The sequence below is a fragment of the Panthera pardus genome, unplaced genomic scaffold (genome assembly GCF_024362965.1).
Source record: "Panthera pardus isolate Hobbes unplaced genomic scaffold, ASM2436296v1 HiC_scaffold_1, whole genome shotgun sequence".
Lineage (NCBI taxonomy): Eukaryota > Metazoa > Chordata > Mammalia > Carnivora > Felidae > Panthera > Panthera pardus.
The window spans coordinates 75,417,790-75,441,189 of NW_026526654.1; the positions used below are offsets into that span (position 1 = coordinate 75,417,790).

The 23,400-nt window shown below is 36.5% G+C and overlaps 1 protein-coding gene across 20 annotated transcripts in view; it reads left to right on the forward strand.

Annotated features, from left to right (window-relative positions):
* SUPT20H (SPT20 homolog, SAGA complex component) overlaps window positions 1-23,400 on the forward strand; it is a 43,706-nt gene continuing 20,306 nt past the window's right edge. For 6 of the 20 annotated variants that reach the window (XM_019447714.2, XM_053900116.1, XM_053900123.1 and 3 more), the window contains exons 1-12: window positions 1-233; window positions 2,706-2,802; window positions 5,803-5,838; window positions 6,495-6,553; window positions 6,813-6,879; window positions 9,906-10,035; window positions 11,013-11,116; window positions 14,525-14,641; window positions 15,319-15,372; window positions 18,694-18,833; window positions 20,545-20,701; window positions 20,794-20,850. In XM_019447714.2, the coding sequence (XP_019303259.2) occupies window positions 16-233; window positions 2,706-2,802; window positions 5,803-5,838; window positions 6,495-6,553; window positions 6,813-6,879; window positions 9,906-10,035; window positions 11,013-11,116; window positions 14,525-14,641; window positions 15,319-15,372; window positions 18,694-18,833; window positions 20,545-20,701; window positions 20,794-20,850 (1,236 nt within the window). In that variant the 5' untranslated portion in view covers window positions 1-15. The other 14 variants (XM_053900109.1, XM_053900119.1, XM_053900126.1 and 11 more) reach the window with 11 other exon arrangements.

The following is a 23,400-nucleotide window of genomic DNA, read 5'->3' on the forward strand; positions in this document are numbered from 1 at the left end:
CCAGCGAAGGAGAATATGGACCCCGCCCCCTGCCGGACCTCAGTCCCCACGAACCTTGTAGGGACCAACCCTGGCGACAGCACCCCCGGGCTCCGCGAGCCTCCTGGGTGCCACCGAGCCGTCCCAGCTCCACCTCTTCCGCCCGCGGTTTACAGGCTCGCTCCGCCCTGCGCGCCAGTCGGAAGTGCGGACGCCGGAACCACCCTTCAGCTGAGCTGCGGCGCGCCCGTGAGGTACGTGCGGAGCGAGCCTGCAGCCTCCAGCGCGGGGCCCGTTCCCGCATGCCGCGTTCCGGCAAAGTCAGCGGCGCCGTCATGACGCCCAGCGCGCCCGCATCCCGCACAGGTGGGCGGTGGCGGGTGGGAGAGGCGTGACCGCTGCGGACGGTTAGGCACGCGAGATCTTGGCCGGGGTCAGAGGTGAGTGAGCGGTTTCCCGAGTGGCTTTTCGCGGCTTTCCAGACCCCGGATCCCGCAGGAGGAGGACGGTGTTCCCGTAGGCGGGGCGGGCTGAGCTGAGCACCACCCGCCCCCCCCCGGCCCTGCACCCTCCAGGTAGTCGCCTCAGTTGCCTCTCGAAGTGCTAACAAGCAACGCTTTTCGTTGTAGTTTTCATTTTTGGATTCCAGGTGTAGGTATTTCCGGAAATTCCTGAGAATTTCGCGTGGCGCTTCTGGGGATTGGGGGGAGGGTTTCTTGGTGTCCATATTGAATAAAGGCTGGTCGCCTGGCTGTTGAGTTGCGGCGTTATACTGCTAAACCCTAAGTTGTTGGAAAGAAAACAGTTCGAACAGTTGAAGAGTCAGATCGATCAGGAAAAGCGATGGAACCGATTGCGAGTTTTACAGTTGGATTAATTGCTGGTTGTCGCATTGGTTACCGGGAGTTCAGAATTTAACTTAATAGCCAACTGCTCCTGGAAACCATCTCTTGTAACCTTCGCTTGAAGGAGGGGCTGCGTTTTCCTAAGTACAATACATTAAAGTCCCGGGTAGGAAAATAGAAAGTGATTAACAGAATTTTCGGGGTTAGATTGGGTGCAGTGTACTCCGTGTACATGTTGAGAACCATGAAGTAAAGTTAGATCAAAATTAAGGAAAAATATGTATATTAGTCTGAGCAGAATTGAGTCTTTTTTTTTTTTTTTTTTTTTTTTTTTTTTTTTTTTAGTGTTTTGTTTTTAAAAACCTAAAAATGGGTGCTGGATTGAATAGCCTGAAGGTCGTAAGCTTTACTAGAAAGAATCTAAGAGTAAAAATTGAGAGAGGTGTGAACTGAATTTGTCTGTGTGTGATCTTGGGAAAGTCGTTAGTTTTGAGTGCCTTATCCTGTAAAATGGAGATGATAATTTCAGTGGTTTTCTCACAGTGTCTGGCAAATCCTGTATACAATCATAATGTTTGGTTTGTAAGTTGTACACGTAGTTAATGGTTTTTATCTATAAAACTTAAATAAAGTTTGCTAAGCCTCGTCTTCCCATCCTCCCTCCCCCAATTTTCGTGGAAGAATATCTGATTTGAAAATCACTGCATTTTGCCTCTACCTGGTATGCCTTCGTCTTTAGATTCATTGGTCAGAAAGTTTTCACCTTAACTTAAATTCATATTCAATCTCACAGCTATTGCAAGGTAGGATTAATGTCTTACTTTTTAAGATACTACTCCTGGAACTTGTATGATGCCTGTCACTTGTTTTTGTTTGTTTCTTGAACCCAGACTGGCAAAACCTAAGCTTTGGGTTCACCAGAAACCAAAATCATTTTACAGTGGAAAAACACTGTTTTTGGTCACTTGAAGATGTGCTTTTTAGCTTAGTGTTATGTAGACAGACAAGTTAGAGGGTGTTAGATATAGAATTAGACTTTGAATTGCCTGGAGAGTTTCAAAAATGCTGGTCCCAGTAAATATTGGGGTGCCTGGGTGTTTTAGTTGGTTGAGTGTATGACTCTTGATTTCTGCTCAGGTCAGGATCCCCGGGTCTTGGGATCAAGCTCTGCCTTAGGCTCTGCACTGAGTGATGAGCCTGCTTACGATATTCCCCCCCCCCCCCCAATCTCTCTCTCTCTCTCTCTCTCTCACTCAATCTCAATACATAAATAAATGCTGATCCCTGGTTCCTACTCCAGACCAATTAATCAGAATCTCTGGAAGATATGACATGGGTATACCACTTTTTAAAACTCCCCAAGTTATTATGTTGTGCAGCTAGGATGAGAATCCATGTGTTAGAGGAATGAGATTCTTCAGCAGTGTATCCAGTTTGCTTGAGGAAGGAATGGATGGAGGAACTGGAGATGCATCTGGCATCTGGAATATGTAGCTTGGGACGTTTAGGGGAATATTTTTAGAGGACTTTTATCAGCAGGTATGATTTGTAAAGTGAACTGTACAGTGACCCATGGGAACAATGACAGCAACAGTGGTGATGGAGAGATTAATAAACATTCTTTTCTCTCCTGGATGTTAAGTATTTTGAAGAAAGCGAGTAATGATTTTAATTTGCAAACTTTTTTTGCCGTACCTAATAAAAACTGTACCTTTCAACAATTGAAAAGATTGTGGTATGTGATTTCTTTGCTGCTGATTATTTAAAAATGTACTCAAAAATTTATATTTTTCAAATGGTTTTCCTTGTTAATAATGAAATAATCTCATTGCTCATAATAGCTTTATGTTAATATGGGTTTCTTTTGTTTTTGATTTTTAGTACTATAAGATTGATATTAAAGACATGGTTTTCACTCCTCTTCATCAACACACATAAGTTTACTCTTCATTTTGGACCCCTATTTTATACCACAATGGTAAGTTGTAGCTCATTATGTTTGTGGTTGTATTTTAGAATGTTCACTTCCTTCATCTCCATAAAAATACTGTATTACGGGTACAGAAATACTTAATGTATGCCCAAGTTAACCTAACTGGTGAATTACTTAGCAATCACCTGCAAAATCTGTTTCAGAAAATAGGGGGCTTATCTCTCGATTCAGTGTTGAAATTAGGCCCAACTTAAACTGATCAATTATCTGTCCTTATCTTTGTGAAGTATTAAAAAATACTTACCTTCTGGGCGCCTGGGTGGTTCAGTTGGTTGAGCGTCTGACTTCAGCTCAGGTCATGATCTCACGTCTCGTGAGTTCAAGCCCCGTGTCAAGGTCTGTGCTGACAGCTCAGAGCCCGGAGCCTGGTTCGGATTCTGTGTCTCCCTCTCTCTCTGCCCTTCCTCTGCTCACTCTGTCTCTCTCTCCTTCAAAAATAAACATTTAAAAAAAAAATGTTTTTTAAATAGTTACTTCTTTCTGCCATAGTCAAATCACTGCCAAGGAGGATGGGTATAAATACAATGGCTTTGGAGGACACAGGTTTCTCATATTTTAAAACTTCTCTTAATTTAGATTTTTTTCTTTAATTCAAAAACAAATGTAACCTGCTTACCGCAGATAACATTTTGATCAGCATCCATGTTGGATTTTAATGGCACATTTCTGTTCACTGACTTACAGTCATTAAACATACTAGGGACTGGGCGTTTACCTTTTGCCATTAAAAAAAATAAAGACATGGAAAAAATTATTATGTTTTAAAGAATCAGCATTTGACAATGAAAAAATAAACACTGACCACCGTGTTGAATAAACCTTTGAGAACAGTTCTCTTCTTTTCCAATCTTGCGTATCCACCACTGCCCTGTTACAGAAAAGTAGAGCTGCTGAGGCGCCTGAGTGGCTCAGTCAGTTGAGCATCTGAGACTTCGGCTCAGGTCGTGACCTCGTGGTTTGTGACCCTAGTTGGGCTCTGTGCTGACAGCTTGGAGCCTCCTTAAGATTCTGTGCCTCCCTCTCTCTCTGAAAAATAAACAAACATTAAAAAATTTAAAAAAAAAATAGTGGAGCTGTTACAATGAGATGCTGACCTTGACTTACATTTTGCATCCATATTAACTATCAATTCCATCTTAAATGTTGGGAGGAAGTAGTGAATAAATGATGTTTATGTTTGCATTTGCAGTTCTATCTCTCTAGAGCTTTTGAAGTTTTGATTTCAGAAGATGAGGTACTTACTTGAGAAGACTAACAATAGCCAGTTGTCCTCAAGTGTACATTTGATTGTTTATTATAATTTTTTATATAAATTTATTTTAAGGTTTTATGAGCAAAATAATTTAAAAACCTTATATATTTGTTCAGAGTACTCATCCAGGAAATGGTTTATACTCAAGAATCTCATCTTGAATCCTGGGAACCAATTTCATTATAAATCTCCTGCTCATAAGATTTTTTTCATAAATTGGTATAAATTTATTTTAACAACCTTTTGAAATGATGGCATATTTCAGATTTTTTTTACTTTTAAATTTTAGGTGTTTAGTAATGCGTTGTTTTTTTTTTATTGCAGTAAAAACGCAAACTATTTTTGTAATCCTACGAATTCTCCATCCTTACGACTAGAGTGGCAGGGGCACTTAAACCTTTTCACAATTTCCAAAGGCTGGCAATATTTCTTTTTTCCATTGCATTCTTGGGATTTTGGTGGGTGCTAGTTTTACTACATGGAATTTGGTAGGTTGAATTATTGGAGTCTACAAAATAAAAAATTTAGGTCCTTGTATGTTAACAATGAAAGCTCTCTGACTCTTGATGGAATTAAAAATTAAAGAGGACTATCATTGTGAATGAAAAATACTGTAATCCTGTGTGGTAACCAAACCACAAAACTAGAAAGAGATATCATTGGTGTTAAATTTTCTTATTTAAAACTTAATACTTTTTATTCTTAGATGTCCTTACAAAAGAAAGCTTTACAAATGAGGAAGTCAGAGACTCATCTTCTCTTGGCTTGAAATCATTGTCTCTAAGAAATGGATGAAGGGTGGGAATCTACTATAAGATCTCAAACCCTATGTGCAGTAATAAAACTATTACTTCATTCTAGATACATTTTCTTTTACATTTTAGTATTGAGTTAATGATGAGTCTATAATTAATGACATCTTACAATTATAATTGGCTTTTCTTAATATTACCTGAAAGCCTGGCTGGCTGAGTCAGTTAAGCGTGTGACTCTTGATTTCAGCTCAGGTCATGATCTCAACAGTTCATCAAGCTCTGTGAGATCAAGCTCTGTGGCGAGCTTGGCACTGTGTGTGGAGCATGCTTAAGATTCATCTTAAGATCTCCCTCTCCCTCTTTTTCTCTATCAACTCACTTGCTGTCTCAAAAAAAAATTTTTTTTTTTACCTAGGTTACTGATAACATGCTTATAACTGATGGTATCTTAAAGTCATTGAAACATGGTAATGATAGCCATCATTTAATGCATTTCTAGTAGGCACTGACCTAGAAACTTTATATTATAGATTCTCTGCATTAAGATACTAGAAATTTCTATATTGGTGTTATGTACCAATATAATAGCTCCCCCAATTTTCAGGATTCCTAGCAGATTCACTTTAATTGCATGCTTGATAGCCATATATTTTCCTGAATGGTGCTCTTAGAGTGTTGTAGAAGTTAAAGTTCATAAAGTGGTAGTAGTTTCTCTGACTCTTGGCTCTGTAGCCAGAGAAAACCATTTTAGCATTTCTGATATAATTTGTTGTCCTAATCAGGTGCCCAAGACTGCCATGTTTTCTCTTTGTAACATATCTCTAACATAGAGTGGGGTGGGTAGAGGGTACAAAAATAGGAAAATATGTTAGATGTATTTTAGGAAATAAAACATACTTAAACACTTAACTAGAAATGTTATATGTATATTAAATTTTTTGTGAGAATAATATCAAATACACTATTTACTCTTTACAGCAACAAGCTTTAGAACTAGCTTTGGATCGTGCTGAGGTGAGGCATGACTAAGTTACATATGAAATAGTGTCGTCTTAATTTGTCTTAATTAACCAAACTCAGTTTTAAGAGATTTTTATATGTGGTTGTCAAATGAGTACGTTAACATTTTAGGACAAGTATGCATATAATTTTGCTATAAATTATAAAAATACTTTGTGATGATGTTTAGGTCATCTGTTAGAATTCTCAGATAATGTTGTGGAATAAAAATTATTGAATAAATACATAGGATTTCCAAAATTATGTTTTCCTGTTTTGATAAGTTTTCTAATTATTCAATTAATGGGGAAGATAATTCAAAATGTATAGATTTCTTGCACTTGGATACGCTGTGCATATTCTAAGTAACCATAAAACATATTGAGAATAATTTTGACCTGTGAAACCTCAGTTCTGAAACTATATAATTTTTTTTATATCATAGCAGTGAAATATTATGCTAAGTTTTAGTACAGTTTAAATTTCACTTGTTTGTAACATATATTTAGAAGTTAAGTAGTTTTTCTCCAAGGTATAATTTTAATATGAATCAGATTGAAGCGACTAAATAGTCTGTTCAGTCTTAACCCGTGTTTTAAGTATACTTAATATAGGTGTTCATGTGCTAATAAGCAAAAGGCAAACTGTTTTCATAAACTTTTCTTTTTTAGTATGTTATTGAAAGTGCCCGACAGAGACCTCCTAAAAGGAAATACCTGTCTAGTGGAAGGTATGAATATTTTATTGATTGGTATTTTAGATTATTTAAAATACGATATCTACCATTTATTGCATTCCTACTAGGCACTGTGCTAGAAATGTTATAGGTACTTTACGTGTATTTGAAATTTCTGAGTTGATATTAGTTACTATATCCAGCTTACCTTATCCTCGGTTTGGGGGAAATTGGGGGGAAAAATTATGGGAAAATTCAAAATAACATCCATTTTATGATTAGAATATTCACATTTTGTTTCATTAAATTTTAGAAAATCTGTATTTCAAAAACTTTATGACTTATATATTGAAGAATGTGAAAAAGAGCCTGAGGTTAAGGTAAGTATAAATTTTTTATGTTTTTACGGCTTTTGAAATGTAGAGGAACAGGGACATTTGAAAGATTTACATTTGAAGCAGGTAATGATTTATATTTTTGTGAGAGAACTAACATCTTTCCTAGCCAGACTCTAGCCAGTTTTGCAGCTCACCCATAGCCTTGGCTAATCTGGCACCAAGTAGAGATCACCTGCTTAGGTAGGAGAGACGACCAGTGTTTATCGAGTAACAGAAAATCATTGAGAAGTCCAAAGAAGCAAAGCTCCTATATATATTATCTTTTGCTTCTTTTTCCCCTGATAAGTGATTTGTAGACTGGAAGAAAAAGTAACCTGTTTCCTCATGGTGATTTGTACTGGAAATTTAAAGGTTTTACAGGATGTAGGACATTCAGGTGTGATAATAAAAGATGAATTTGGTCACAAATATTAGTTCCAGATTAGATTAACAACTCATTTTTAATTAGCATAAAAGTATGGGTAGTAGAAATGTAACAAATTGATTCCTTAAGATCTTTTGGACTCTTGGGGTATAAAAGCCTTAAAAAGTTTCTATGTGCGGGGCGCCTGGGTGGCTCAGTCGGTTGAGCATCCAACTTCGGCTCAGGTCATGATCTTGTGGTTCGTGAGTTCAAGCCCCGCACCAGGCTCTGTGCTGACGGCTCAGAGCCTGGAGCCTGTTTCAGATTCTGTGTCTCCCTCTCTCTGACCCTCCCCCATTCATACTCTGTCTCTCTCTGTCTCAAAAATAAATAAATGTTAAAAAAAAATTAAAAAAAAAAAAAAAGTTTCTATGTGCTTCTTTAAAAATGAATACCATTTTTTCGTGAGTTTGAGCCCCGTGTTGGGCTCTGTTCTGACAGCTCAGAGCCTGGAGCCTGCTTCAGATACTGTGACTCCCTGTCTCTCTGCCCCTCCCCTGCTCTGTCTCTCAAAAAATAAATAAACTTAAAAAAAAAAAAAGAATACATTTTACTTTTTAGACAAAAAATTAGTAGAATTACAGTAATATCCTGCCTTTAAAATCTTCACTAGGAGAAAATGTTAAATATTGAGTAAATTTTACACTGTGTTTCTCATAAGTTTTTTTGAGGTATAATTGATATACAATAAATTACATGTGTTTAAAATATATATTTTGTAAGTTTTGACATATATGTACACCCATGAAGCCATCATCACAATATAACAAATATGTCCATCACTTCAGAGACAGAATTAAGGTAGGAGAGATAAAGGTTCTAAATTGGGTTTGGCAGCCCTTACCTGCCAACTGAATCTTGCCCACTGCACGTTTTTGTAAATGAGGTTTTATTGGAATCCAGCCACACCCATTCATTGTCTTGTCTGTGGCTGATTTTGAGGTACAACAGCAGAGTTGAGTATAGCCCACAAGCCTAATACGCCTTCTGGCCCTTTAAGAAAGAAATTTTCTGACCTCTGATCTGTATATTGACCCAAAAACTAAGTGGAAACCAACTTTTATTGTCTTGAAGAGATGCTGTCACACTTTTTCTGACTATTCTGTCATGTGTCAAATTACGACTTTTTTTTAACTTTATTTTTTATTTTTATTTATTTATTATTATTATTATTTATTTATTATTTATTTATTTATTTATTTTTTTTAAATTTACATCCAAATTAGTTAGCATATAGTGCAACAGTGATTTCAGGGGTAGATTCCTTAGTGCCCCTTACCCATTTTGCCCATCCCCCTTCCCACACCTCCTCCAGTAACCCTCAATTTGTTCTCCATTTATGAGTCTCTTCTGTTTTGTCCCCATCCCTGTTTTTATATTATTTTTGTTTCCCTTATGTTCATCTGTTTTGTCTCTTAAAGTTCTCATATGAGTATGACATTTTCTTTACACTTGAAAATACTTTAAAATTTTAGTCTCTTTACTAGTTTTTTGAAGTAAATGTTGATTTACTTTTTTTTTTTTTTTTTAATTTTCAAAATCCTGGATTTTTTGTTTCCTGGTCACAATAAATCAGTTTTTCATTTCTCTGTGCATAAAACTGTATGTATACATGTTTAGTATAAAATATAGAAATAGGTTTGTTTTTTGAGATTCTGCAGAAATACTCTATTGATTCAATTTTTTATAAATAAGATGTGATGAAGTGAATTCTTATATCTATGTGGGTTTCATTTTAAATCATAGGCATTTGTAAAATAATGAATTTTTAGGTATGTGTATTATATTTTCTGATGGTTTTTGGTGTTTTTATTAAAATAGTTTCTAAGGAGCTGTTAAATTGAATTTGTCGGAAATTGCTTAAATTCCTAATTTCCTCTTCTTTTTAAAAATTTTTTAACGTTTATTTTTGAAAGAGAGAAAGTGGGAGAGGGGCAAAGGGAGAGGGAGGCAAAGGATTCAAAGCAGAGGGATGTCCCTTGCAGAGGATATCTCTGCGCTGACAACAGAGAGCCTGATGTGGGACTCGAATTCAAGAACTTTGAGATCATGACCTGAACTGGTGTTGGATGCTTAACCGACTGAGCCACCCAGCACCCCAGTTTTCTTATTTCCTCTTACAAGCTAGGTGTCTTTGAGCCTAACATTACAACTGACTAGAGCTGTTGATTTGTTTAGATCTAATTATGCCAGAAAACGTGTTAAGAAGTAGATACCTATAATAGTACAACTGAAGATAAAACCCCAAATTCTTTATTTATTTTTGTGTAGACTTAAATTTAATAGAAACTAATTATATGGCATCTGTGTTTTATATGTTTGCATTTAATGGTTTTACTCTTAAATATTTTTGTTATATTCTATGTACTCAAAGATACATATTTCATACATGGACAACTTTTTTCTTTGTCATATGAACTAATTTCTATAAAATGTAATCAAAATTAAGTTTATGTAAATGTTCTGTATTTGGTAGCTGTAGTGTTTGTGCATTTTCCTCATATGTGGAAAGAGCACCAAAAGATAATTGATCTAATTTTGTTAAAATAACATTTTTGTTAGGGTTATGCCTGATTATTTTCATGAGCTCTGCCTCTTTTTAAAGCAGAAATTAAGAAGAAATGTGAATTTGTTAGAGAAGCTTGTTATGCAAGAGACATTATCCTGTTTAGTGGTCAACCTATACCCAGGAAATGAAGGATATTCTCTGATGCTCAGGGGAAAAAATGGATCAGGTAAGAACCTCCAAAGAGCTACAGCCACAGATATCCCTCTGCAAGGCAGGGTGTGCTGTCTTCTAGAAGTAGAAGTGGTCTGTCCTTCAGGTCATTGATGACTTGATAAAAGAACCCTTTGAGTCCAAATTTTCCTCTTTACTATGTTTTGTTAGAAATTATCTCTAAGATGATTAGCCTTCATGAATATGCATTTGTAAAGAATTCTAATTGAGGTAGGTCTTTGAAGTTAAATTGTATAAGACCCAACCTTTAAATAATTGTCACAATTTTCTATTTCTATTTATACTTTAAGATAGCATAAGGTGTTTTATGTTTTTCTTCTGTATTCTGACTGTACTGAGTCTGAAACCTTCAAAATTAAGCAGATTCACTGCCTTTTGAATAATTTTTCATATTTACATTTCTATTAATGTAAACTTGAAAATAGAGTTTTGGAATATAAGCACTCTTAGATCTCACTAAAGACATCTTAGAAATGTGTTATGGTGATGATGATGTGGGTTCTACAAGGAAATCACCTATTTAAGAATTTTTTCTTCTGTTGATAATGTATTGTAAAATGTAACAGCCAGAGAATTTTGTTCTGTGACCGTTTTTCATATGAGGTACCAAATTATCACTCTTATTTTCAGATTAGATTAAGTTGTTTTAAAGGGAATTTTCAGTTACCAGCATTGGAATTTTATCATATTCTCATTTTTGCACTACTGGCTGTGGTTTGCATTATGTTGTTGTGCCAGATTCTTTTTCACATGTGTTGGAGGTTTTCTCCTTTCTGGCCTAAAATTGTATACAGTTTACCAAGTCTTATAGCAGTATTTGAAGTGATTTATTTGTAAGACAAATAAAGAAGGACTTTAGAAGAGCCTTTTGGATTTATTTGCTTTATTTTTTTATGAAAACTCATTTAAATTATGCACCTAAGCTTTGTGGTGAGCCTGATATTTTCAGAAACTTTATGTTTTAAAATTAAGATTCTGAGACCATTCGACTGCCTTATGAAGAAGGGGAATTGCTTGAATACTTGGATGCAGAAGAATTACCTCCAATTTTGGTTGATCTCCTAGAAAAATCTCAGGTACAAATTTGTCTCTTTAAAATTTCATTAGGGGGGCGCCTGGGTGGCTCAGTCGGTTGAGTGGCCGACTTCGGCTCAGGTCACGATCTCACGGTCTGTGAGTTTGAGCCCCGCGTCGGGCTCTGTGCTGACAGCTCAGAGCCTGGAGCCTGTTTCAGATTCTGTGTCTTCCTCTCTCTGACCCTCCCCTGTTCATGCTCTGTCTCTCCCTGTCTCAAAAATAAATAAAATGTTAAAAAAAAATTTTAAAAGGGGCGCCTGGGTGGCTCAGTCGGTTAAGCGGCCGACTTTGGCTCAGGTCACGATCTCGCGGTGGGTTCGATCCCCGTATCGGGCTCTGTGCTGACAGCTCAGCCTGGAGCCTGTTTCAGATTCTGCATCTCCCTCTCGCTGACCCTCCCCTGTTCATGCTGTCTCTCTCTGTCTCAAAAATAAAATAAAAACGTTAAAAAAAAATTTTTTTTTTTTTTTTTTTTTTTTAATAAAAATTTAAAAATAAATAAATAAATAAAATTTCATTAGGGTCGCCTGGGTAGCTCAGTCAATTAAGTGTCCGGCTTTGCCTCAGGTCATGATCTCGTGGCTTGTGAGTTTGAGCCCCGTGTTGGGCTCTGTGCTGACAGGTCAGAGCCTGGAGCCTGCTTCAGATCCTGTGTCTCCCTCTCTCTCTGCCTCTCCCTCTCTCTCAAAAATAAACAATAAAAAAAAATCTTTTTTAAATGTCCTTACATTTGTCATCTCTGTGGTGTTTGTTATAAATGATACTTATATTTAAATGATATTAAATTCTCAATGGTATTTGGAATAGAAAGTGAGACATTGTATGTAATTAGGTGGTAACCATTTTATTGTGGGATACTTACCCTTAGGCTGTACTGAAATGTATAGATTTAGTTGATTCTTCTAAAATTCCTTTAATAATTGGCTCATTTGTTAGAAATTTCTCTATACCTACAACAAGGATTATGGGAGAAACTCCTAACTTTGGCTTCACTCCAGCGATACTGTATACTTAGGGAAAAAAGGCCATCTGATGGGAACTTGCATTTTCTTCTAGCCCTAGTCGTCTAGAGGTCTGTCCACACTTTCTGCCTGCCTTTCTGTTAAAATGGATGAAAAGTATTCTGTTCTTAAGAAATCTCCTCTAGTTGTCTTCTGGATCCTCCTTCTCAAGGATTTGTGACTATAACCTCTCCTTCTATCATCTCTTTACCTCTTTCTACTAGATGAAAAATACAAGCATGTTTTACTGTATCTCAACTTAAAAAAATAATCCTCCCTTGATCCCGTGTCCTTCTTCAGCTAGTGTTGTACAATTCTGCTTTTCTTGATGGCAAAGCTACTCGCAAAGTTGTCTATAATCATACTGTCTTTTTTTCTCACATCCCGTTATTTTCTCTACCCACCTCTTTCAGCATTATAACATCACCATTCTACAGAGGCAGTTTTGTCAAGGTTACCAATGATCTCCATGGCACAGAATCAGTTGGTCACTTTTCTGTTCTCATCTTTAATTGGTCTCAACAAAATACAGTGCAAATGAACTTTCCTCCTTGAAACACCCTTCTTTTGGCTTCTGAGACATCTCATTCTGGTTTTCCTCTTCTCTCTGTTCCTTCAGTCTTCTTTACTGTCTTCCCTCTTCCACTCCTAAATGTGTGCAGGTTTCAGAGTTTATTCCTAGGCCCTCTATTCTTTAGTAACACCGTCTCTGGATGATCTCAGCCAGTGTCAGGAGTTGAAAAATGACATCTAGGGGTGCCTGGGTGGCTCAGTGTGTTGGGCATCTGACTTTGGCTTGGGTCATGGTTTCATGGTTCGTGAGTTTGATCCCCGGGTTGAGCTCTGTGCTGACAGCTCAACCTGGAGCCTGCTTCAGATTCTGTGTCTCCCTCTTTCTCTGCCTCTCCCCCACTGACACCATGTCTCTATTTCTCAAAAATAAATAAACATTAAAACAATTTTTTTTATTAAATAAAAGTGACATTTTATCCCTTGCTTATATCTTCAGGACTATTCCTTCAAGCTCCAAACTTCTGTTTACTAGGAAATGTAGTAGCTTCCTCAAACTTAAAATGACAAAAACAGAACTTTTGATTTTGCCTTCCAAAACAGTTCTCGTCCTTCTAATCTCAGACTTTGCTCTGACCTTTTACGTTCAGTCCAACAGTAAATGTCAGCTGTACCTTCAAAATATGTATGGTCATGACCTGCTGTAGTTACCTTGCTGAGCTTTTTGCTTTCATTCTGGAACCCCAGAAATCAGTTCACCGCAGACAACTAGATTCAGCTTATAAAACAAACAATAGGAAAAAAAAGTTCCCTGGCTTCAAATTCTTCAGTGTCTTCTCACTGTATAAAACCTCTGTCTTCTTGTCTTCATCTCCTGATTCTCATCCCAGTCTTTATACTCCAGCCATGCATTGTTCTTTATGTACTAAAACACACCAGGTATATTCCTACCTTAAGGCCTGTCATCTGCTATTCCTTCTGTCTGGAATGATCTGTGCCAGATGTCCAGTCCTTTGTTGTGATTCAGGCCTAAGCTAAAAAGTCACTCCTTCAGAGAGGTTTCTTTCTGAGCACACAATCTATGTTAGCTCCTCCCTATTTTATTTCCTTTTTAGCATTCATCACTAAAATTATCTTGTTTATTTCTGTACATGTTTATTGCCTGTCTTCCCACACTGAGAGCAAATGTTGTCCCACCACCTGTATATCTGTGAAGCTTCTTTAGTGCCTGGCCTATAGTTCACGTTGTCATGGACATAATGATGACTCATAGCATAGAAAGTCACAGGCTCCAGTAAAAGTTCTGAAAGCGTGAAAAAACAACACTTTATATAAATGACTAATGTAGATTGTAATTAGCAAGACTTGAATTATAAAAGTCCTTACTTTTGGGCTTATAAAAGGATTGGAAAACAGACAATATTTGAATTTATAGTTCACTTTCTTCCTTAATAAAGACTGTCCTATTTCTGGATATCTTAGAGCGAATAGAAGTTTCATCTAGAAGCTGAAACTGGCAGGGTTGATTGACACTTGATAACAAAAGACAAACTTGGTAACAATGACAGAGTTAGCAAAGTATAACAGCCAGTGAGCGTCAAGAATAGCATTTCCAGTGATTTGTAATATTAATAGTATATAAATGTCAAAACCCAATCTATAACTAAGAAACCATTAAACAATTTGAAACTGCTTGTTGAGTCATAATGATGAACATAAAATAATTCCTTGGAAAAGTTTATATAATGGTAAATCCATCAAGGAAGTCCACTTTAGAGTATGTGAGTGGCTAGAAGTATTGCATAAGCATGTAAAGAACTCGAAACATTCAATATAAGCAGACTTCTGTAGGCTTTTGAAAAATGAGATTTACTTAAATATTTTCACTCAAAACAGGTTAATATTTTTCATTGCGGATGTGTCATAGCAGAAATACGTGACTACAGGCAGTCCAGTAATATGAAATCTCCTGGTTACCAAAGTAGGCATATTCTCTTACGTCCAACAATGCAGGTAAGGAATGTTTAACTATTTTAGGAGTGCCTGGCTGACTCAGTCAGTGGAATGTGTGAGACTTGATCTTGGGGTTGCAAATGTGAGCCCCCATGTTGGATATAGAAATTAGTTAAAAATAAAATCTTTGGGGACGCCTGGGTGGCTCAGTCGGTTAAGCGGCCGACTTCAGCTCGGGCCATGATCTCGCGGTCCATGAGTTCGAGCCCCGCGTCAGGCTCTGTGCTGACAGCTCAGAGCCTGGAGCCTGTTTCGGATTCTGTGTCTCCCTCTCTCTGACCCTCCCCTGTTCATGCTCTGTCCCTCTCTGTCTCAAAAATAAATAAATGTTAAAAAAAATTTAAAAAAATAAAAATAAAATCTTTGAAGTGCACCTGGGTGGCTTGGTCAGTTGAGCATCCAACTTTGGCTCAGGTCCCCAGTCTCTGCAGTTGTGAGTTCGAGCCCCACATTGGGCTCACTGGTATCAGCACAGGACCTGCTTTGGATCCTCTGTTCCCCACTTCGTCTGCCCCTCCCTCACTCGCACTCTCTCAAAAATAAACATTTAAAAAATATTTTTAATAAAATACAGTCTTTAAAAAGAAAAATGTATTTTCGATTTTATTTGGAGTTTTATTAAGTATCTTCATATGTTTGTACATTAATGTGTTTTTTAAAACTTTTATTTCCTTTAGACTTTAATCTGTGATGTGCATTCAATAACAAGTGATAACCATAAATGGACCCAGGTTAGTTGTTTTTTAATTCCAAACAGGGAAAATACAGGATGGAATAATACTTAAGAAGTAAAGCGAAAGATATTTTATTTGTAATTTTATTCATGAGTAAATTTTGGGATTCTTTAATGAGCTTTAGAAATCAGGGGTCTGTTGGGGTGCCTGGGTGGCTCAGCTGGTTAAGCATCCGACTCTTGACTTTGGCTCAAGTCATGATCCCACGCTATGTGGGTTTAAGCCCTATATCTGGCTCTGTGCTGACAGCATGAAGCCTGCTTGGGGTTCTGTCTCCCTCTCTCTCTCTGCCCCTCCCCTGCTTGCTCTCTATCTTTCAAAAAAATAAACTAAAAAAAAAAAAAAGAAATCAAGGGTCTCATCATCCATGCAGTAATTCTTCAAAGAACTAAGCAGTTCAATCCCATTTGCTTTAGGACCATGGTGAAATAGGGTCAGGCTGACCTGAGCTGCCCAATATGTGAAATTCAGTTTTTTATGCCCTCTCAAACAGAAGAAAAAAAATTCTTTTATACCATGGATACAAGTGGATTCTGATTTTCCATAATCTAGGATTCTAAAGCGAGCTTACCCTGTCTTTGCCATTCGTACCAGTTGCAGCACTGGGGGAACTCTGTTACCCTTGAGAATAGCCAGTAACTCTCCAGTGCTCACTCAGTATATATGAGGTGCTAACTCACAATAGTGTTTGCTTATTTCTTTGCTGCTATAGAGAGGAATAGTTACTAAACCAAAGAAAATATCAATAATGAAAATTATCTGCAAAATGCGGTTATGAGTTGTCAGTAACTGTCAAGTGTGTTTTAATTTGGGCTATAATCTTTACAAGGTTAAAAGCTATTGAAAGAATATTCAAAACAGGATTAAAATCATTGGCCACCATCAGATGTTGCTAGGGTATCAGTTTCTTTTTTTTTTTTTTTTTTTTATTTTTTTAACATTTTATTTACTTTTGAGACAGGGAGAGACAGCATGAACAGGGGAGGGTCAGAGAGAGGGAGACACAGAATCTGAAACAGGCTCCAGGCTCTGAGCTGTCAGCACAGAGCCCGACGCGGGGCTCGAACTCACGGACCGCGAGATCGTGACCTGAGCCGTAGTCGGCCACTTAACCGACTGAGCCACCCAGGCGCCCCAAGGGTATCAGTTTCTTATTCTGAAGATGAATAAAGGGAAAGTCTGTAGCATTTTACTCTGCTTTTCTTGTATGAACTGTATGTTAGGTGGCCAAAGAATAACTAAGATTAAAAAGTTCTTTAGGAAAATTAGATCTTAAAAGTTTTCACAAGAAAAAAAAAATTTGTAGCTGTGGGTAATGAAACCTGTTAACTAGACTTAGGGTGGTGATCAATTTTCAGTGTACAGGAGTATCAAATTACTTGTGCTCCTGAAAATATGTTCTATGTCCGTTACACCTCAACAGAAAAGAGAGAGAACAGACAGATTTATCCTGGTAAAGAGTAAATGTTAGTAGGGGAGATCGCCTATAGGTAGATGCATAGTTCCTGTCTTGGAAAAATAACCACCTGCGTCTCTGCGCAAAAGTTTATTTTCTTAATTTGCTTTCTTATAAACATGAGTTTAGAGTTAACTTTTGAGAATATAATACATTCAAATAGCTTCAATAATGATCTGTTTAAGTGGGTTCCAGTAAGAATCAGGAAGTATAAAAGATAATTTAGCATTAACATTTCTGATATTGGTGAAAAATTTAATTTTTTTGCATGAGGTACATATAAATGGTGCTTTTGTAATTAAGGATTCCAAATAGAAATTTCTACTTGTGATTTCACATATTATAGATATTATTGATATCTCAACTGTTAGATGTTGGCGTAGGCTCCACAGCATTCCTGCTTGATGGGTAATCTTACTACAATTGAAAGGTTGACACTCCCAACTACATAGCACATATACAGCCTCAATAGAGAAAGGAAAAAAAAAGAATTCCTGCTAATAGATACAGAAGAAATAAATGATGGACTTTTTAAAGTATCAATTTGGAAGTCTTAATCTAGACAGGTTAACTCTTAGGTGTAAAAGCCATTAGATTATAGGTTCATGGGAAATTTTATAATGCAGAGATCTGACTGACCCCATTGGTGTAAAAATGGGACAGTCATTGTGTTTCTCCTGGTGTGATGCAAGAGAAAGTATATAACAATACCAATAAAGAATTCTTGTCTAAAAAAATAGAACCAGAATTAAATTCAGCTTCTAGATCTAACAGTGTATATGGAATTGGGGAAATAAGAGAAACTTAAATGACACAGTGTGGAGATAGTCAGCCAGGAAGTAATTGGGTCAAATCCAACAAATCAATTACATGAGAAAAGGGAAAAACGTGGGAGAAGAAGTGATCATTACACAACAAAGTAAGATGTTTAAAAGATAAAAACCCAATACAAAGTGTAGAGTTTGAGTTCAAATTCAAACAAACCAACTAAAAATACACTCTTGAGGTAATGGGACATTTAAATCCAGTCTGGATGTTAGAGGTCCTTATCAGTTAGCAATGCATGCTGAAGTATTTTGAGATGAAACAATACAACATCAAAGATGTATTTTAAATTACTCCAGCAAAACAAAAGCATAAGAAGTTAAGGGGCGGTTGTTAAATGAAATTGAGTGTTGGTACATGGATGTCACTACACTTCTCCTTTTGTGTACATTTGAAAATATCCATAATAAGTTGAACTGTTGAAAGAAGCAGTGTTTCTTTCTTTGCAAAAATCCTTATTCAGCAGTAATATTAATTGACTCATTTGACCGTAAAATACTTAGTTGTTGCTGTTAAAACATTTCACTGATTAAGTCAAAAAAAGAAAAAAAAACAGTAAGTAAAACCTGTAGAGCACCTGTATACGTTTTGGAATTGGAAATATAGAGTTTACACAGTATTAGTGTAATCATTTTTATTCTTGTAATGAAGTTAAGCTGAGTATTGAATAGGATGGTTATTAAAAATTCTATGATTCATCGTGATCTTGTAAGCTTTGTGGGAGCAGATGATTTAATCTGTTCACTACTTGATCCTCAACTCTTAGAACAGAGGCTAACACATAGTTGGTGCTCAGTAAATATTTATTGAATCAGTGAATAGGCATTCTTACAACTTGACCATTTTGTACACTACAAATTACTGAATTTCCATTAATAATTTCATTATGCTGTCAAGTTTCTGAAGTCTGCAAAGTTGTGATGTGAAATACTGTGTTTTATGGTAGTACATAGAGTTCCAAGGAATATTTCTAGATTAAGGAATATGTATGATCTGAAAAACTTAAATCTGGTACTGACATATGTTATACATTTTAGGAAGATAAACTCTTGCTTGAGAGCCAACTGATCCTAGCTACAGCTGAACCACTGTGTCTTGATCCTTCCATAGCAGTAACCTGTACTGCAAATAGACTGCTTTATAACAAGCAAAAGATGAACACGCGCCCCATGAAACGGTAATTGCCTTTGTAGATGGGTAAACCAAAAGATGCTCCTAGACAATTAGCTTTAAATTTTGCTATTTATGGGGGCACCTGGGTGGCTCAGTCAATTAAGTGTCACTCTTCGATTCAGGTCATAATCTTGTGGCTCGTGGGTTTGAGCCCTGTGTTGGGCTCTGTGCTGACAGCTCAGAGCCTGAGCCTGCTTCAGATTCTGTCTGTCTCTGTCTCTGCTCCTCCCCCGTTCACACCCTGTCTGTCTCTCTCTCTCTCTCCTTCAAAAATAAATAAACATTAAAATAAATACATTAATTAAAAAAATAAAATTTGCTGTTTATGGTATCTTTTCTCTCTAAAGTATATATATAAGTACTGTGACTTTTTTTTAAATAGGATTTTTATGGCCTTAAGTTACATTTTTTGTGCATTACTGTTTTTAACTACTGTCTGCTTTATATGGGAGTGATGCATTCTCTGCATTTTGTGAAAGGACAAGCTTCCTGTAAGTTTAGAGTCTTTACCAAAAACAGGCTGAAAAGACACAAGTATAAACAGAATAATTTCTTTATTACTAATTACCAGTAACCTGTTTGTTTTGTTAATATTGCTTTTAAAGAAACAATTCATAATTTATTTTTGACATCTGATAAAATACCAGTTTGTGATTAAATACCTTTTTATAACGTGGTAATTTGTTCTTTACATGTTTTAGCTATCTTTTCTACTTAATAAAAGAATGCATATTAACTTGGATCACAGTTATAATTGGTTTATCATTAGGTACTCTTAACAATTGTTTGAGTTGCCCATTTTGGGTCATCTTAAGAGTTCAAAAACATACCCATTTTCTAAACTCCTTAGTTTACTATGTAAACAATATATGCTAAGGAAAAGGTACAGTTTCAGAAATAGTAAAATAAGTCTATATAAGATCTGTCAGCAGTTCTCTAAAGTCTCCTTGTATCTTCACATCTCCATGCCCCACTGCCAAATTTTAAAGTCGGCATTATCCTGACTTCTGTAGTAAATTTCTATTTGATCTTCCTGCTACCACCTTTGCTCCCTTTTGGTCTGTTTGCCACATAAGCAAATTGGAATAATCTTTTAAAAACTTCAAAGCAGATTATGCCACCACTTGCTTAAATTTCCATGAAAGCGTCCCATTGTACTTCACATTAAATCTAAACACATTACCATTGATCTGCAAGACCCCTGCTTCACTCTCTGACCTCATCTATTATGTGTACCCTCATGCTCTAATCATACCTATTTCTGTTTTTAAAACAAAGTAAGTTTTTAATTTTTTTTTTTTCAATTTTTCTCTCTGTTTCAAATACTCATTCCCTGATCTTACCGTATCTGGTTCTTTCTTGCCATTTATGTCTCAGCTCACACATCGTTTCTTCAAAGAGTCTAGTCCTTCCTTTCTCTTACCTGCTGCTGCACTCTCTATCACTGACTGCAGTATCCTGTCTTCTTTTTTTTCTTTTTTTTTCCCCCCCTCCTGACCAATGCTCTCTGAAATTATCTGTTTAATTGTGAATGTCTTTTTCCTCTGGACTATCAGCTCCATGGTAGCAGGAATTTTGTCTTGTTCATTTTTATTTTGCCAGTGCCTGGGACTGTGTTTGATAAGTGATAGTGGTGATTTAATTATATTATAATGCTTACTGATTTAAACCCAGATTTATTGAGTTTCTTTTATTTTCAACTCTTTATATTTCAGGTGTTTCAAGAGGTATTCCAGGTCGTCTCTGAATCGACAGCAGGATCTCTCTCATTGTCCACCTCCGCCTCAGCTAAAATTACTTGATTTCTTACAAAAAAGGAAGGAAAGAAAAGCAGGTCAACATTATGACCTCAAGATTTCTAAAGCAGGAAATGTAAGTGTGTTTTTTTAATGAAGCTTATTATTTCAAAAACCTTGCTCATTTTGAATTTTTCAGCATTTTTAATACTGTTTTTAATTTTTCAGTGTGTAGATATGTGGAAACGGAGTCCCTGTAATTTGGCCATACCTTCCGAAGTGGATGTAAGTCAGTTCATGAATTGCATTTATTTTCATACAAGATTCCTAAGTTTAATAGCAACTGATACTTTGGAAAAACGAAGACTCTTATTTGTTTTAAAAACAAAATAATGATTTTTTTAACCAATTGCTCGTTTTTAGAATATTTTAGAATATTCTTTCACATTAACGTGTAAGAATGTAGCCCCTTAATACGTTCTGTGTATTGCTGTAGAAGGCCTGTGTTTAGGAATAACAACCAAAGAATTTTGAACCATGGGAAAAGCGCAATAATACGCATTTAATGTGTCTTTTTTCATAATACTTCATTATAATTTCCTGATAATGCTCCTTTTCTCAAATTGGTTAAATTTAAAAATTAATATTGGAGAAGTGGTCAAATTAGGAACTTTGGATGGTGTTCTCTACTGATCCATAATAACCATGAACTATTAATGATAAAAAACATGAAAAAGATCTTTTGAGGACTGGTCTCATATTTTTCACTTTCCTATTTCTCCTGTGTTACTTTTTGTTATTTACTCAATTTTACAATTGGTTAGTTATTTTATTTTTTTATTTTTTTTATTTTTTTAGTTGAATTGAATTTTATTTTTTAAACTTACATCCAAGTTAGCATATAGTGTAACAGTGATTTCAGGGGTAGATTCCTTAATGCCCCTTACCCATTTAGCCCATCCCCCCTCCCACAATCCCTCCAGTAACCCTGTGTTTGTTCTCTATATTTAAGAGTGTCTTATGTTTCATTCCTCTCCCTGTTTTTATATTTTGCTTCCTTTCCCTTGTGTTCATCTGTTCTGTGTCTTAAAGTCCTCATATGAGTGAAGTCATATGATATTTGTCTTTAATATCGCTTAGCATAATACCCTCTAGTTCCGTCCACATAGTTGCAAATGGCAAGATTTCATTTTTTTTTTGTTTGCTGAGTAATACTCCATTGTGTATATATACCACATTTTCTTTATTCAGTCATCCATCGATGGACATTTGGGCTCTTTCCATAGTTTGACTATTGTTGATAGTGCTGCTATACACATTGGGGTGCATGTGTCCCTTCAAAACAGCATACCTGTATCCCTTAGATAAATACCTAGTAGTGCAATTGCTGGATTGTAGGGTAGTTCTATTTTTAATTTTTTGAGGAACCTCTATACTGTTTTCCAGAGTGGCTGTACCAGCTAGCATTCCCACCAACAATGCAAAAGAGATTCTCTTCACATCCTCGCCAACGTCTGTTGTTGTCTGAGTTGTTAATGTTAGCCATTCTGACAGGTGTGAGGTGGTATCTCATTGTGGTTTTGATTTATATTTCCCTGATGATGAGTGATGTTGAGCATTTTTTCATGTGTCAGTTGGCCATCTGGATGTCTTCTTTGGAGAAGTGTCTGTTCATGTCTTTTGCCCATTTCTTCACTGGATTATATGTTTTTTTTGGGTTGAGTTTGATAAGTTCTTTATAGATTTTGGGTACTAACCCTTTATCTGATATGTCGTTTGCAAATATCTTCTCTCATTCTATCGGTTGCCTTTTAGTTTTGCTGATTGTTTCCTTCGCTGTGCAGAAGCTTTTTATTTTGATGAGGTCCCAGTAGTTCACTTTTGTTTTTGTTTCCCTTGCCTCCGGAGACGTGTTGAGTAAGAAGTTGCTGTGGCCACGATGAAAGAGGTTTTTGCCTGCTTTCTCCTCAAGAATTCTGATGGCTTCTTGTCTTACATTTAGGTTTTTCATCCATTTTGAGTTTATTTTTGTGTACGGTGTAAGAAAGTGGTCCAGGTTCATTCTTCTGCATGTTGCTGTCCAGTTTTCCCAGCACCACTTGCTGAAGAGATTGTCTTTATTCCATTGGATATTCTTTCCTGCTTTGTCAAAGATTAGTTGGCCATGTGTTTGTGGGTCCATATCTGGGTTCTCTATTCTGTTCCATTGATCTGAATGTCTGTTCTTGGGCCAGTACCATACTCTCTTGATGATTACAGCTTCGTAATATGGTTTGAAGCCCAGGATTGTGATGCCTCCTGCTTTGGTTTGCTTTTTCAAGATTGCTTTGGCTATTCAGGGTCTTTTCTGGTTCCACAATTGGTTAGTTATTTTAATAGGTGTTTACTTTTCTTCTGTATCCTTCATAGGCTGGCACATGTACTATTGTTATATTTTTTAGATTAGAAGAAGAATTTGTGAAAAGCACAAAGCCAAAACCATCAGAATTGCACTATATACAACTCAAGGGAATAAGCCACGTTTTTTTTTGATAACTTCTGTGTTTTCTGACGGAATGCTGCTTGAGAAGAGATATTAGTGTAAATCCCAAAAGGTGGAATTTAGCTTTGAAGGGTAGATTGGATATCTAAAGCAGTGCTTCTCAAACTTTAATATACATCCTAGTCACCTGGCTTGCTTGTTAAAATGCAGATTTTAATTCAGCAGGTATGGGCTAGCGCCTGAGATGCTGCAGTTTTGCCAGGCTCCCAAGTTGCATGATAACTGGGGTCCACAGCCTACTTTGAGTAACAAAACCCGAATACAAAGATTTTCAGTTGGAATCGATTAGAAGA